This window comes from Coregonus lavaretus, assembly GCF_964263955.1.
Source record: "Coregonus lavaretus genome assembly, contig: HAP1_SCAFFOLD_744, whole genome shotgun sequence".
Classification (NCBI taxonomy): Eukaryota; Metazoa; Chordata; class Actinopteri; order Salmoniformes; family Salmonidae; genus Coregonus; species Coregonus lavaretus.
The window spans coordinates 229,661-246,900 of record NW_028158676.1 but is presented as its reverse complement, the minus strand read 5'-3'; the positions used below and the strand labels follow the sequence as shown (position 1 = coordinate 246,900).

General features: G+C 44.7%; 1 protein-coding gene across 1 annotated transcript in view; it reads right to left on the bottom strand.

Moving 5' to 3' along the window:
• Positions 1-988: 988 nt before the first annotated feature.
• Positions 989-17,240, bottom strand: part of LOC311123695 (ephrin type-A receptor 7-like) — a 31,937-nt gene continuing 15,685 nt past the window's right edge. Inside the window, exons 4-5 of the mRNA XM_084197939.1 lie at positions 11,573-11,728; positions 989-2,586 (exon numbers count right to left, since the gene is read on the bottom strand). Of these exons, the coding sequence (XP_084054065.1) occupies positions 2,081-2,586; positions 11,573-11,728 (662 nt within the window). The 3' untranslated portion in view covers positions 989-2,080. The remainder of the gene's footprint in view (positions 2,587-11,572; positions 11,729-17,240) is intronic.

Sequence of the window (17,240 nt, the reverse complement as noted above, 5' to 3'; positions counted from 1 at the left end):
CCCCAGTCAGTCACTCTGCTCCACTCCTTCTCTCTTCTTCATAGGTTGATTATCATTCAGCAGGAGAGAGAGGCACTACCTGCTAGATGGTCTCTCCTCTCCTCTCTTCAAGGCTTTTTCAGGACCATGGCTCACTCTCTCTCTCTACCTCCATCCCGAGGAAAGGTTAATCAATGCTGGATGATGAGGCGTAAAAGGGTTTATTATTGCAGTCATTCATTAACAATGTGGCCCTACTGTACATGCTTGCTCGGGAAGGTGCCATTGTTTTAGGAAGTGCTGACGTTCCAATTAAAAAGCGCTGGAGCGTTCCCTAATGGCCTGGGAACAGCAGCCGGACATGATGAGGGCCCAGTGGCCAGTGCTGAAAGCACCGCAGGACAGGGTTAATGTCTAGACTGCTACCTACACAGTAACACTGATTCTTCCTGCTCTCTCACATGAGGATCTCACTAACAATATGTGTTTGCACATCATCAAACTGAAGCCAAGCAGTCTGTTACATCCCTAATTGTTGAAATTAGTCATAATGTATCTAGGCTATAGGGTAACAAAACATCTATAAACACATCTAATTACACTAAATAGTAGTGAACATCTCAAACTATGTAATTCTTGCTTCAAATAGTAGCCTAATGCTAGCTTTAAGACGTAAACATAATTTCTTCCTCATCAAACGCTTCCTTCTACTTCCCACTACTTCTGATGGCTAAATATTCCTCAGGGTTAACAGAGTAATCGTCTGTTGTCAACATGCCACATTTAATTATAAGAGGCTCTGAGGGAGCCATGTGTTAATTGTTTTTCTCATCTTTTCCTGCAGGTCTACCTCCTTGCAGTGTCCTTGTGTCCTTGGCAAGGCAACCCCTAGAACCATCCAACGTGTGTCTCTGTCATGAACCGTGTCACAGAACATACATCATTCCCTACAGTTTAACCCACATTCATTCTGCTGCCTGGCCGCAATTATCCATTCTATTTCTCTCTCGCTCTCTCTCTTTATCTCTCCTCTCTCTCCTTTTGGCAATCTTAGAATGGGGGTTGTTGCGATATTGCGTCTTCTATTTTGTTTAGTTGATGTTTTTTTTTCTCAGTACATGCAAACAAATAATGAGTGCAATCAAAAATGTCTGAAATGCAACAGATACTGTATGCAGATTCATCTTACTGGGAGAGTATCATAGCACCACAGGACATGGCTGCATGTTCAGGATTGCCCCAATTCTTTGAGCAAGAAAACTCGAAAGAGTTGCAGCTCTTCTGCATTAATGTATAGCGTTGGGTTGGGGTGAAGCTAAGCCTAAAAAGACAACATCCCAAGCCTCATTTCAGGTAATCTGAAAGGTGGTTCAAATTCGAACTTAAACGTATACCACAAGAGCCTCAGTGTGCACCACACGAGTCCCAGAATTCTCATAGCTACTGGTTAGCAACATGGTTATGATGATAATATTCCCCAAACACTCTTTACAAGCTACAATGGCTGTGCAACCCTCTTTTAATGACCCTAGTTAGTATTCCCTTTTGTCACCAACTGTGCTTCATGGATGCTTGAGCATGAAAGATAAATCTTGTTTGGTGGATCCATAGAAATAATGAATTAAAAAAGGTGTAGTGCTGCTTTCAGTTGGTGTCACCAAAAAAAGACAGCATTTTAATTATGTTAGGTTCCCAGGGGAGTTAGCGACACGCACTGTTTCCTATGGTACAACTGGCAGCAAGCCTTGCTATGCTACTAATGTTTGCCACCATATCTGTAAATATCTCAGATACACACATTAAATTAATCTGGGTAATATGCCAACTATAAATGTTGTAGATCAGCCTATGATCATTAATGCCAATGTGGTATGATTACGGTACTTAGTACTGCAGACCTCAGTGCAAAATAGCTATATGGTTTTGTATGTAATATATGCTAGTTTGTATAGTGCATACACTAAGTGCAAACGTTTAACTTTATACTGTATCCTAAAAGGGCCATATCTTCCTCGCTTTTCCAGAACATCTAGGAGAACATGAAGTGCCACATATGAAAATGTGTATTTCTTTGTAACTTAAACAAAAAGGCAATTCTAGATCACACCAGCGGAATATGAAAGTGCAAGTAATATAGTTTACAGGGAAGGGTGAAAAAACACATTTTCCTTCTCTCAGTTAGGATGCAGGACCTTGTTCTAGAATCTAGCCAAACCACAGAATTAAACAGAACATTATATTTTATCTCTATGAGCCAATCAGATTCCTTACCTGCTTGACTGGTGGCGATGCTGACTGCGGCGAACAGCCTCTGGGTGCGGCTGAGGTCAGATACCCCGTTGACTGCCTCAACCTCGAAGGTGTAGTTGGCGTGGGCCAGCAGGTCCACCACGCTCACGTAGGTGTCCACTAATCCCGCCTGTTGGGGGGAGTATCCCACGTTCCCCCCGCACGGCATGCACTCCTCCGGCTCCCAGCTGCAGCGCCGGCACATAATCCTGTAGGTGACGTCGTTGCGGCCACCCGTGTCGGCCGGCGGGCTCCACTCCAGGCTGACCGTGGTCTGGTTGATGTTATAGACCAGGTTCTGTGGCGCCGAGGGAGGTCCTGTCAGGGCGGGAGGCAGAAAAAGAGGGAGAGGAGGGAAGGAGGGAGAGGAAGGAGAGTTAAATAACAGAGTGCCAGGGAGGGAAAGTGACAGCAGACTGTGTGTGTGCACTGACTGGATCTATGGTTGACTGTTCTGCTCTGTCCTCTTAGACTGACTGCCACGGGACATGCCAGCTATGACCCCTTGAGCCACACACCGACACACAAAACTAGTGCAGGTACGCAGAGAGGAAGTCAAATACCAGCAAAGCCAAGGTCAATGAGGAGTAGGCTGTGAAACTGAAACAACTCATGGGGACTATTATAATGCATAATGATTGCATTCCTACGACTCTGATTTGATGCTGTACATGCTAAATACGAATGTTAACGTGTTAAGTATTGGCAATTGTAATGTCAATTGTGTAATAGTATTGCCTTTCGAGTGTGACAGGTACATGTTTAAAGGTATGAATGGTTCATGGAAGGTGAAGGTAGGTGCTTTTCGGATGCCCGTTCTGTTCATTTAATGGTCATGCATTCACAATTCACAAATTGTCGTTAACATTCAAACATGGAATATATATCAGAAATGTAACATTGGTAGGAATATCTAGTTTTGAAATGATTGAGATGTCATTCCAATGTAGAATTATTCATCCTGAACAGAGGATCAGAGGGAGGCAGATATGAGGCTTTATTAGCTCTCCCTCTGTCCTTCCCAAAATACAATTATCCCAGTGTGAGACAAAGGGTTTCCTTCCCAATGAATCGCGGAGACAAGACACTTAAAGTTTATGTTTTTGAAAAATTGTCCCAGAATTTACAAGTGAGATTAAATCTGAGTTATCGCCCCACAATAGCCTCTATATAGAATATCACTGGAAGCACACTAACCACTAGTTCCATAAATCCCCCAGACTGCACTAGAACACAAACCATTGTCCTCTGAACAATGGCAAAGAATTATACTCTTCTCATAAAAACAATGATTTACAAATTGCTGCTTTTATCATTCAAATTCCAGCCCTTGTTTTTATGACCCAGATGTTTATATACTGTATGGCTGCAATTGAGTGCTCATTCTATATCCCTTTTAATGCACTATAGATTATGACTTGTATTCTTTGTTCATGGGCGTTTTTAAAAGCATCTTTAATTTCCCTCTGAAATACTAAACGACTCCCTTTTCATCCACATTTTTTCCTCTAGTGAACCTAGAGCTTCTCAGCCCATTTAATTAGACAAAAGTATTTACAAATAGGTAATACATATGCATAGAGCGAAAATTACAATCGTCTGAGTCATTAACACTGCACATTAGGTTATTTTCCTAATTCCTCCCATTAGGAAGAATGAGGCAGGCAGAACAGAGCCATCCATATTCATGGCTACAGAGGGACATTATGAGACTGTGCCGTTGATACTCTGGGCTCTGGAGATGAAAGAGACGTGTGGCAGCTGAAGAGAAGAGATGGCACGACTCTCTAGCTAGCGCCAAGGCACGACTTCAGCACTGTCACCTACACTCGACCTGCGCTAATAAAGGAGTAGTTCACTATTTTACAACTTGATGTTAGATTGTTCCTCACCCTGAAAGTAGTCTATGGGCCAAGAGAAAATGTAATCCAGGGTTCAGTCTTCTTTAAACAGCCACTACAAATGTCAGCTAACCTTAGCCACCACAAGCTAACAATCAATGGAAGTGATGGGGGCATGTGAGCATGTTTTTAAAGATTATGTTCAAATCACCTGAAATCAATTCAAATCAACTCCATATTTTGTTTGATGTTACTTAAAGGTGATTTGGCTATTTATTTTTTTACATGCTCACATGCACCCATCACTCCCATTGATTGTTAGCTTGTGGTGGCTAAAGTTAGCAGTGTCTGTTTAAAGAGAACTGAACCATGGATTCCAGTTTCTCCTGGCCCATAGACTACTTTCAGAGTGAGGAACCATCCTAACATCAAGTTGTAAAATAGTGAACTACTCCTTTAATCCTCTTCAGGGACAAAGAGCGAGAGTCACACACATACACACACATGTGCATGCACAAACACACACACACACACACACACACACACACACACACACACACACACACACACACACACACACTCATCTTTCAGGGGTCTGTTTGTATTGCATTACCATGGTCACGGTTACCAACAGACTATAGCTTGTTTTATTTACTCAGCCACTCTCATTGGGTCTCAGGTGACAAAGATCAGGGCAGTGATTTCAGAGATAACAGCTGGAGGAGGATATTGAATTAGAATGGATTTGAGTGGCCTGTGTTTTGTTCTAGTTTTGCGGACATGGAATACAGTGAGTGCAAGCTTCCCCTCACTGTCCTAGGCTAGACATTGTGCTTCCTGTTCCCTGGGTTGGCTTTGTTCCCCGCCACTGCACAGTTCTCTCCCTGCCTCTGTAAGGTGAGGTGACACTGTCCTCCCCCTGCCTTACCTGCAGCTCGGAGAGCGACATCCTGAGCCTCCGATGTCTGTCTGCTGATCCTCGTAGCTCAAGGGCTTGCCGCCCTCCCTCTCTCTCTCTCTCTCTTTTTCCGTCTCTCACTCCTCTCCTCTCTCTGTCTTATCTCTTTATGCTTTCCCCTCTCTCCCCCTCCTACCAGTGAAGTTTCATTTCACGGATTAGTCTTCCATAGCCCTCAGAGTCTGAGATGTCTCAATCACATGCTAGCTTCTTCCTTCCAATGCCGCATTGTGTGTGCACGTGTGTGTGTGTGTGCGTGTCTGTGTGTGGGTGAATGTGTCCTGTCACCTCCTTCTTATAGCGTAATACAGCTGATTCTCCAGAAACTGGGTGAACCTGTGATATCGGTGATGAATAACCGCCTCTGACAGCACATTCACGCGTCAACTGAATCAAATTGACCATTTTAACTGAATGATATTGCATAAACCAAGATGGCTGACTCTTTTGGTTAATAGCAATAGTTAGTAGATAATTAGGTAATCTTCCTGAGCCTGTCTCTCTGTGTAGAGCTGAGAGACCTGAGTTAGTCAGAGGGCTTAGGAGAAAAAGACTGATGTGCTGATCTGCTGTGAGAGAGAGCAGAGCTAAAGGAGAGAGGTGCTCTTGGCCGTCTCAGCCCTCCACTGCTCTATTAGGGGGCTGCACACTATTGGAGGGATGGAGGGAGAGGGGAGGCTGGGGGTGAATGGTATTCAAATCAGCCAAGCACTAATCCTTCATCTACAAACATGTGTCATGACCTTTGACCTGGGTGGTTTAAAACCTGGTTGAGTGAAGCCATGTGGAAGAGAGGGAGGCCGTGATAGGAGGAGGAAAGGGACTGGACCCCAACCGTCCCCTAGCAACTACAGGCTGGAATCAAGATGGATTCTATCATTCTCTCTCTCTCTCTCTCTCTCTCTCTCTCTCTCTCTCTCTCCTCTCTCTCTCCTCTGTCTCTCTCTCTCTCTCTCTCTCTCTGTCTCTCTCTCTCTCTCTCTCTCTCTCTGTCTCTGTCTCTCTCTCTCTCTCTCTCTCTGTCTCTCTCTCTCTCTCTCTCTCTCTCTCTCTCTCTCTCTCTCTCTCTCTCTCTCTCTCTCTCTCTCCATTTCTCGTTCTTTTCCTCTCTCTCTCCCTCTCCCTCTCCCTCTCCTTCTCCCTCTCTGTGAGATGTCAACTTGTTGAGGTGGCAAATTTGAGTGGGACGACGGGGGCGAGAGGGGGGAGAGGGGAGGAAGGGGGGAGATGGCTGCTCAAAACTGCCCTTTTCAGACCCTGCTAGCACCAGCACTGCTCACAGCTGTCACATGATTGATGCCCACTCCCCAACCTGTCAGCAGCTTCAAGGCTTTGCTCCGCTTCTTGAAAAATGCTCCCAGCCTTCCTGCAGTGCCATCCTCATATATTTCTCATTATCTCCTGGCTTTGCATAAGAATGGAGTGAGCAAATATTGGAAAAACAATATCATACAATGTATTTTCCCTTCTCTCTCAACACGCAATATTTGCAACAATGATAATGGAAAATATATTGTCCGACGCCTTTTCAAAACTAGTGTCTTAATTTCCGTTTTTGCCTGTTGCAGTGAATTACCTCTCCCAACATATCCATGTTTAATCTTTATCTTCCCCTTCGTCCAATCTTAGTCTCATAAAGACATTCCTAATCCATGTGCTGCAGAGATCTGTCTCTCTGTTTGTACAGAGCCTAAGATAGGGTGGTTTACAAGCGCCCATTTAAAAATCTGTCAATCAAGTTGTTTACTCAAGCAATGTAAATTCACTTTCAATTACTATTGAATTCTACCCCGACCAGACCAGACCAGACCCCACAAAGGCTGGCCCACATGGGGGAAAATGTAGGGAAAATGGCGCAGCACACATTCTACAAAAATAGTCGCTTTCAAACTAGGGATTTCAAATCAAATCAAATCACATGCGCCGAATACAACAGGTGTAGACATTACCGTGAAATGCTTACTTACAGCCCTTAACCAACAATGCATTTATTTTTTTATAAAAAAATAAAATAAAACAACAACAACAAAAAAGTGTTGAGAAAAAAAGAGCAGAAGTAAAATAAAATAACAGTAGGGAGGCTATATACAGGGGGGTACCGGTGCAGAGTCAATGTGCGGGGGCACCGGCTAGTTGAGGTAGTTGAGGTAATATGTACATGTGGGTAGAGTTAAAGTGACTATGCATAAATCATTAACAGAGTAGCAGCAGCGTAAAAATATGGGGTGGGGGTGGGGGGGCAGTGCAAATAGTCCGGGTAGCCATGATTAGCTGTTCAGGAGTCTTATGGCTTGGGGGTAGAAGCTGTTGAGAAGCCTTTTGGACCTAGACTTGGCGCTCCGGTACCGCTTGCCGTGCGATAGCAGAGGGAACAGTCTATGACTAGGGTGGCTGGAGTCTTTGACAATTTTGAGGGCCTTCCTCTGACACCGCCTGGTATAGAGGTCCTGGATGGCAGGAAGCTTGGCCCCAGTGATGTACTGGGCCGTAAGCACTACCCTCTGTAGTGCCTTGCGGTCGGAGGCCGAGCAGTTGCCATACCAGGTGGTGATGCAACCAGTCAGGATGCTCTCGATGGTGCAGCTGTATAACTTTTTGAGGATCTGAGGATCCATGCCAAATCTTTTCAGTCTCCTGAGGGGGAATAGGCTTTGTTGTGCCCTCTTCACGACTGTCTTGGTGTGTTTGGACCATGATAGTTCGTTGGTGATGTGGACACCAAGGAACTTGAAGCTCTCAACCTGTTCCACTACAGCCCAGTCGATGAGAATGGGGGCGTGCTCAGTCCTCTTTTTTTTCCTGTAGTCCACAATCATCTCCTTTGTCTTGGTCACGTTGAGGAAGAGGTTGTTATACTGGCACCACACGGCCAGGTCTCTGACCTCCTCCCTATAGGCTGTCTCATCGTTGTCGGTGATCAGGCCTACCACTGTTGTGGTATTGGAGTCATGCCTGGTCATGCAGTCATGGGTGAACAGGGAGTACAGGAGGGTACTGAGCACGCACCCCTGAGGGGCCCCCGTGTTGAGGATCAGAGTGGCAGATGTGTTGTTACCTACCCTTACCACCTGGGGGCGGCCCGTCAGGAAGTCCAGGATCCAGTTGCAGAGGGAGGTGTTTAGTGCCAGGATCCTTAGCTTAGTGATGAGCTTTGAGGGCACTATGGTGTTGAACGCTGAGCTGTAGTCAATGAATAGCATTCTCACATAGGTGTTCCTCTTGTCCAGGTGGGAAAGGGCAGTGTGGAGTGCAATGGAGATTGCATCATCTGTGGATCTGTTGGGGCGGTATGTAAATTGGAGTGGGTCTAGCGTTTCTGGGATAATGGTGTTGATGTGAGCCATGACCAGCCTTTCAAAGCACTTCATGGCTACAGACATCAGTGCTACGGGTCGGTAGTCATTTAGGCAGGTTATCTTTGTGTCCTTGGGAACGGGGACTATGGTGGTCTGCTTGAAACATGTTGGTATTACAGACTCAGTCAGGGACATGTTGAAAATGTCAGTGAAGACACTTGCCAGTTCGTCAGCACATGCTCGGAGTACACGTCCTGGTAATCCGTCAGGCCCTGCGGCCTTGTGAATGTTGACCTGCTTAAATGTCTTACTCACATCGGCTACGGAGAGCGTGATCACATAGTCATCCGGAACAGCTGGTGCTCTCATGCATGCTTCAGTGTTGCTTGCATAGAAGTGGTTTAGCTCGTCTGGTAGGCTTGTGTCACTGGGCAGCTCGTGGCTGTGCTTCCCTTTGTAGTGTGTAATAGTTTTCAAGCCCTGCCACATCCGACGAGCGTCAGAGCCGGTGTAGTATGATTCAATCTTAGTCCTGTATTGACTCTTTGCCTGTTTGATGGTTCGTCGGAGGGCATAGCGGGATTTCTTATAAGCATCCGGGTTAGAGTCCCGCTCCTTGAAAGCGGCAGCTCTACCCTTTAGCTCAGTGCAGATGTTGCCTGTAATCCATGGCTTCTGGTTGGGGTATGTACGTATGGTCACTGTGGGGACGATGTCATCGATGCACTTATTGATGAAGCCAGTGACTGATGTGGTGTACTCCTCAATGCTATCTGAAAAATCCTGGAACATGTTTCAGTCTTTGCTAGCAAAACAGTCCTGTAGCTTAACATCTGCGTCATCTGACTACTTTTTTATTACCCGAGTCACTGATGCTTCCTGCTTTAGTTTTTGCTTAGAAGCAGGAATCTGGAGGATAGAGTTATGGTCAGATTTGCCAAATGGAGGGCAAGGGAGAGCTTTGTATGCGTCTCTGTGTGTGGAGTAAAGGTGGTCTAGAGTTTTTTTTCCTCTGGTTGCACATTTAACATGCTGGTAGAAATGAGGTAGAATTAAAGTCCCCGGCCACTAGGAGCGCTGCCTCTGGATGAGCGTTTTCCTGTTTACTTATGGCCTTATACAGCTCATTGAGTGCAATCTTAATGCCAGCATTGGATTGTGGTGGTAAATAGACAGCTATGAAAAATATAGATGAAAACTCTCTTGGTAAATAGTGTGGTCTACAGCTTATCATAAAATACTCTACCTCAGGCGAGCAAAACCTAGAGACTTCCTTAGTATTTGATTTTGTGCACCAGCTGTTGTTTACAAATATACACAGACCGCCACCCCTTGTCTTACCGGAGTCTGCCGTTCTATCCTGTCGATGTAGCGTATAGCCCGTCAGCTGTATGTTGTCCATGTCGTCGTTCAGCCACGACTCGGTGAAACATAAGATATGACAGTTTTTAATGTCCCGTTGGTAGGATAACCGTAATCTTAGGTCATCTAATTTATTTTCAAATGATTGAACATTGGCTAATATAATTGATGGAAGAGGCAGTTTACATCGCTTGCCGTCGAATCCTTACAAGGCACCCCGACCTACGTCCACGATATCTCGGTCTCTTTCTCCTGCGAATGACAGGGATTTGGGCCTTGTCGGGTGTCTGTAGGATATCCTTCGCGTCCGACTCGTTGAAGAAAAAATCTTCGTCCAATACGAGGTGAGTAATCGCTGTCCTGATATCCAGAAGCTCTTTTTGGTTATAAGAGACGATGGCAGAAACATTATGTACAGAATAAATTACAAATAACACGAAAAAACACACATAATAGTACAATTGGTTAGAGGGCTGTAAAACGGCAGCCATCTTCTCCGGCGCCATCTCACCATTGTGGCTAATTGAGGTACGACAGTAATTCTGCTAATAGATCATGCATGTATGAACTACACATTGAAACATCCAGCCCAAAGTGGGAGGTTTCAAAATATATTTAGTAGTCGCCAAAGTTCCGTAGCATGTCTTTATGTAGATAAACAGTGGAATCTATTAAATAGACAACTTGACCAATGGCCATTTCATACCTCTGTTTCCACCTATGTGATTATTCACAGCAGAACAGACAGAGGGCATCAGGAAATAACAAAAAAATATATAACTTAAATAAAGGTGAAATAAATAAATAAAAATGGTCAATGTAAGTGGCAAAGTTACTATTTTCATCTTCCGACAGTAAAACCACAGGACGGGTTTGGTGGAGAAAGAAATGGATCCGTCTTTCATAAAATCATCTGAGTGGTTACTGTGGAAATGTGGGCTTTTTGTTTCCTACCAGTTTCTGATTGGAGAAGGTAGAGGGTGGGAAGGGGTAAGAGGTAGGTAGAGTCTGTCCTGTCCTTGTTTCAAGTCAAGGACTGAATTAAGACTGGCCAGAACAAATATGGACAGAGAGAGAGAGAGACGCTGAGATAAATCAGCCTGTCAGATTTACAGAGGAAGTTCTTTTTTCCACCTCTCCTTATTAGCCCAGTCCTTGTACCACCCTGACTGTGCTACTGTTCCTTTAAATTAGGCCTAATTTCATTGTCCCTGTGTCCTCTCCCTCCCTCCCCCTCTCTCCCTCCCTCTCCCTCTCTCTCTCGCCTTCCCTCCATCTCTGTGGAGTCAGTCATTGATTGGGGGGGGGGATTGCCCTGTAAAAGCACCCCATGATTCAACCTGTTTGGGAGCAACAGAAGTGGATTTGGGAGCAAATTAGCCCCGCCCTCTAAAATGGATCCCCTGGCCTGTGTAAACAAGTCATCAATGGCTGTCACATAATTGCAACATTGACCAGAACAAATGGAGACACGGGGTGCTGCTGTTGACTGTAATTGCAATCTTTTAGATGGGAAATGGCAAATTGCTCCTCTGATCATTAGCTACCAGCCGGGGGGGTGGGGGGGTTAGAGAAAAAACACACACTCAGGTCAATTAACATAATTATAAAGACATATTGGGAAGCAGAGGCAGGGGACTGGTATGGGCTCTGGAGTGGATTGGATGGTGAACAGATCTGGGCTTTTCACAATCCTCCAGATTGAACATTCTCAGTGTGGGCAGCGGGGGTCTGGAAGGGTTGCTTGAGTGTGCGCGTGCATGTGCAAGCATGTGTTCATGGGTGCATAAATGCAGACTCTACGACAGGTCCTTCCTGTATTTACCTAGCAATGCTCCATTACTTACTTGTGCAGGCCACAGAGGCTGGGTCCGAGAGCGCCCGGTAGTAGCCGTCCTCACAGTCGCAGCGCCACGAGCCCTCCCGGTCGTTGTAGCTGTGTGCTGGGCAGCGCGAACACTGCAGGTCCTGGGACGAGGACTTGTAAAACCCACGGCCACATGCTACAACCAGAGGAAGAAGGGAAGGGAGAGAAAGGGTTTGGTTCACACTTGAATTCCCAGAAAAGGGAAAGGGCATGTTAGAACAGACCATTACGCTTGTGTTCACATCACACAGCAGCTGGTGTTTGGATCAACCTACCCCTCCGGCTTCATCAACCAGCTTAACAAACCCCACTTCAAAAAACATCACAAATATCACCATGTCAAAGCCTGCACTGAATAGGGAAAAATGACTGCTTATTAACCTGAGAGGGAAAATAGGGCTATTTTTGGTCTGTTTTATATCCCCTGGTCATGAAATAAATACGTGTCTTGTTTATCAAAGTCCAGTCAGAGCGGGAGTGTTGTCCTAGTCAGGCATACAGTGCTAAGTGAGGTGCGAATAGAGAACACAGACAAGGTTGTGGAAACTCTAAATGGATTATTTGAGCGTTTCAGCTTCGTGAATATGCTCGTCTGCCAGGGATAAGAGACTGTGTATGAATTATTCCCTACTGGTCACATGGCTGTTTGTATGATGAGTAGAGCCCTGTGTTTTGGTTGATCATGTCACATGACCTGGATTTGAACCTTTATTTGAAGCCTTTTCCAGAAATTAGACCAAAAATGAAAGCAATTGTCTGAGGATGATGCTGGACCATCTGACATAAAAAGAAAAGGGGAAAGTTTTATGAAAAAGCTTAAAATCCAGGTCATGTGACATGATCAAACAAACCCAGGGCCCTAGTGATGAGTTATTTAACACGTCCCAATGACAATTAATTAATTCAGCTGCTGATTCAATCTATCCAAATCAGCCTCTTGAATTATTAGGGATCATTGATTTATGCAACAAGCCAAAAACTAAATCCTGAGGGAAAAAAACAGGCACAGTACCTGACAAAATCCAGCAATAATGTAAAAAAAAATTGAACAATTGCTGTATAACAAATAAAACGATTCATACAGTGGGCTTTATGAATCACATGCATGATCCAAATGTACTTTTAAGCATGAGTGAATAGGGAAATGTCTATTTTGGGTTTGGCTTTTTTAGTCTCAACACTTCAAGACAACTAAGCCACAGTGACCCGCTGTTAGTTGAAAATCCAACGCTAAGCCTTGTCGAAAAAACGAAATCTAGGCCACATGATTTCTGTTCCAATCTGCAAGGAATCTATACGCCTGTAAATAGCTCTGCATACAAACTATCAAATTATACTAAAAATGCATTTTTCATGAGCCGCTGGGAAAATGGGCAAAGGTTTTTATACCGAGGTCCCCCGTTTCAGATCTCCGTTACACTCTTTTTTCAGAGGTTCAAAATCTTTGGCCGTACTTCTGTGACAGGTCTAAAATAGAGAGGATAAAGGAACCTGGGTTTCCTCATTCTAACACCTCCACAGCGCAAGGAGGACACCGAGGGACAGGGTATCCCAATTTCAGCAACATGAAAGCCCTGTCACTCTCTATTTATCTCACCAACTTTTTTCGGAGAGGGGAAAAATAGATGATTTTATCTCTAATACTTCTTTACCTGAGAACGCCAGTAATTGAAAACAGGGTTTTAAAGCTGTGAGAGAGGTGCCTTGTGATGGGAGCTGTGTGCTTCTTACCAAAACATATTAATCACACATTCACATGTACCAATCTACCATAATATTAGACATTAAGTGCAAACAATGTACCTACACAGATACCCACACATAATGCACTATACCACTCTCTGATAAGACTATGTAAATATTCACATATTTTAGCCTGTGTCTGCGATGACGCAGAGCAGTCCATTTGCAGCAGATTCAAGATTGGTCAGCGGTGCTATTTGAAAGGCTGCTTTCTCCTCTCCCACCACGCATGGCTGTTTAAACACTCTGATAAGCCAGCGTGTCTGTTTGCCTTTGGGTTTGGATAGTGGTGCACCGCTGGGTGGCCAGCACTGTTGAGGGGAGGCCCAGCTCTCTCCTACTGCTACTTCCACATTGCCTGCCTGGCTCTCAGGCACGCAGACTGAGCCTCCAGATTAGTGGTATCTCAGCCACTGGAACAACAGGGCTTTCAAAAGTAAACAGTACTCCAAGTTAAAGTTCCCATGCAAAATCATGGTTTATTTCTAGTTTTCTTTTTGTGATGGCCCCTGTGTTTATCAATGTGTCTGACCGGCTGTTTACAGAAGCAACGAGGCGGCAAAGTAGGGCATCAAATCAAACAGCTGTGTGACATGGGTACCCATTTTCTGGGCTCGCCCTAGCTCTCCCTCTCCAGTGCACTGTGACAAGCGCAAACACAGCCATCCCAGAACCTGCATTCCTGTCCAAGCAGCACAGACGCTCTTGGCCAGTTCCTGGTCCTGGCATCATCAGCTGGAAACACACTCTTTAACAGAGATGTTGAAGCATTAGATAAAAGCAGGTGATAGTGAGTGATTTTCCCCTTGTTTTTCCCTTGCAGCAACATATTTATTCGGAGAAAAAAAAAAAAAAAACTCTGCCTTATAATTACCCTGGGTTCAGTCTAGTGCTTGTCTGTAATATCAGGGCAAACCTGGCTCGCCTCTCGTACAGTAATTGAGAACTTCACTGACAAAGTGTTACACTGACACTGAAACACATTAGAACACTGTACGCGTCTCCAGATAATCCGTACCACACCCTAGATTGATCATATCCAACAGACAAACGTATAATTACATGCATGTGAAGGAAAAAAGTACATAGCGACAACTTAAAAAGGTCTGTTTTTGTGACACCGCCCTTCAACACCACTCAGATGAAGGCTAATAGGCTGTGCTTGTTGACACAGTCGAGGGGGAGAAAACACAGAAAACACCAGCCTCATTTACGCTACACTGCGAAATTAGCCGGTCCTTAGAGAACAGGGCTGAGGTTGAGCAGAGAGTGAGAGGGAGGAAGAAAATACAAGTCTGACATTCCACCCGGCTCCTTAGCGAGGAGTAACAGAGCTAGCATCTGTAATTTTCCTTCCAGTGGTCAAACGCTCTCATTCAGCGATGGGGGAAAAACAGTCTGCAGTCAGCGTTTTTATACACTGCACTGATAGAACAGAAAAGGCCTCAGTTAGGAATGACTATGCCCCGACTCATTCTATCTCTTCTGAGGACGTTTAAATCACTCTCCACATTGTGTGAGACAACGAGAGGATAAAACAAGAAGCCGTTATCTCGAACAGACACACACTAAGAGATGAAATTCTCAATTTTTTCAAGATACTGGTTTATTTATTTTTCCTCCGAGCCCGGCTTCTTAACATTTTTGAATTGCATCCAGACAGCGGCTGTCACTGTTTGGCGATTAAATGACAATCTGGATAAAGGACACGGAGGCGGAAAAAAGGGAAGAGGATGGATGAGATTCCTGCGTTGACATTTTGTGACAGGCTGACATATCGCTTCCTGTGGCCTTACCAGATGATAATTATTCCTAATGTCCCGGCGCGACGCAATGACACTTGAACTGTTTTTCCTGCGGTTAATCATCCACTTAAATTGACAGTTTGCATTTAATAAATTACCATTATGGAAAAGCAAAGGTTTTACCTTTGTTTTAGAGAGTCGGTGAAATACATAAACAACCCTCTCCACTTCCCTATTAACCCTCACATCTAATCAGGTTCTCCTTATCAAGTACTGAGGACAGAGGGGACTTCAGGGTCTTAACAGGCTAGGAGTAATATAGAGTTTCACCACGTCTGTCTCATTGTATTATGGTAGGTCTTCAGAGGGACAGGTGGCACCCTTAGCAGTAGTACCAGGTGGCACCCTTAGCAGTAGGGGGGGGGGGGGTGAGTATTGTGCTCAGTGCTGTGCTCCAGCTCTCCTGACCCACAGTGCGATGAGATGGACTGGTGTGGGCCAGTCTGTCTCCATGGCCTGTTGTGATGTGCCCTGTCAGAGCCGGGGCTCCCCCTGGCCACCCTCCCATCTACATTTTTAACATGCGTTTTTCTGGATTTTTTTTTTTGTTATTCTGTCTCTCACTGTTCAAATAAACCTACCATTAAAATTATAGACCGATCATTCCTTTGTCAGTGGGCAAACATACAAAATCAGCAGGGGATCAAATACTTTTTCCCCTCACTGTAGCTTGATTATGTGTTAGATCTGCCTGCGTGTCTGTCAGGACGGATGTGGAAAGAATGCAAGAGTCGGTCGGCCGGCAAGCGGAGGTTGCAGAGACCCAGAGAGAGAGAGAGCAGCTTGGAGAGATAGCACCCCATTAGAGTGATAAAGGAGGCCTGCAGTCGACAGGACCAACAGGCAGGCAGGCCAGGCTCTGCTAGCTGATGAATACCAGGTGGAGCGGGTCAAACGCGATAAAGGAAACTGTTTATTTTCTTATTTCAAAACGCCATTGCCTTTCCTTAAACAGTCTCCATCGCCGCCGCCGCCACTACGATAGGGAAATGTCCTTATAAATATCAACTATAAACACAGGCCCCGCGAAAGATGGGAAGCTTGTCTATGCTGGTTTTTATTAATCAATTTCCTCCGGGAGTCTTACCCTCCTTCCTTGTTTTGCTTGTTCTGACCTCCGTGCTTTGTTGTCTGGTTACACAGCATAAACACATATATCTCCTATTCTCTCTGCTAGTCCCTGTTTCATCAACTCCATTATACTGCTAACTCAATGTTAATATTACCAGGGACATTCTTTGCCAGTAATTTAAAAAAACGCCCTGGTTCTCAATGTTCACAAAGCCATGACATTCTATTTCAGAATCATTGCTTTAGATCCATGTTTGGGTTGTATTCCTAGGGCATAATATATAATTATGACCGTGACACTGTGTTGTAGCTGGATGTCAATAGCTCTGGAGAAGCTGATTTCTTATGCATTACTTAACGTTGCCTACAGGCTTTATACTGTGTGGCTTTGAATAGATGTAACTTGTGTTCTTGCCTCAGTAAATAGTATGTGTGGACATCCATCAAGCTCTGTTTACTGACATGTTATGTACGCTACACTCTCTTTTATATGCTAATGCCCTTTTGTTTCACTGCGTCTGCCTAGCAACAGGTGTTTTTAGACTTTTTCACCTGTGAGGAAAACAATATTGAGGTAGCCTACTGCACTTTTCTATTAAATCTCCCTTTTTTATCTATAAACAAAGAAAATAAATAGAAACTAAGCTGAACAACTGGGCTTTTTCCCCGAGACATGTTAATCTTCCACCTTTGAAAGGCGCCTAACCAGCTCCTGGAAACAGTGGCACAACAAACACAGAAGTGGAGGGAGAGAGAACTGACACCCTGCTGGAACCTTCTTCACAGGGGACGCAAATTTAGTTTCTATGTCTAACCCCTTCCAAACAAGCTACTTTCAAACACCTACACCTCCTGTGGGCTTTAGATGGGGGGATGGAGATGGAGGGAGAGAGGGAACAAGGCTACAGTGAGCGAAAAACAAACAAAAAAATTCAGATTAAGAGTCTTAGCTAGAAAGGACCAGATTAAACGGTTAACAAACCTAAAAACTATAATATTGTCGCTAATTCTTCCCACATAGGCCCACCA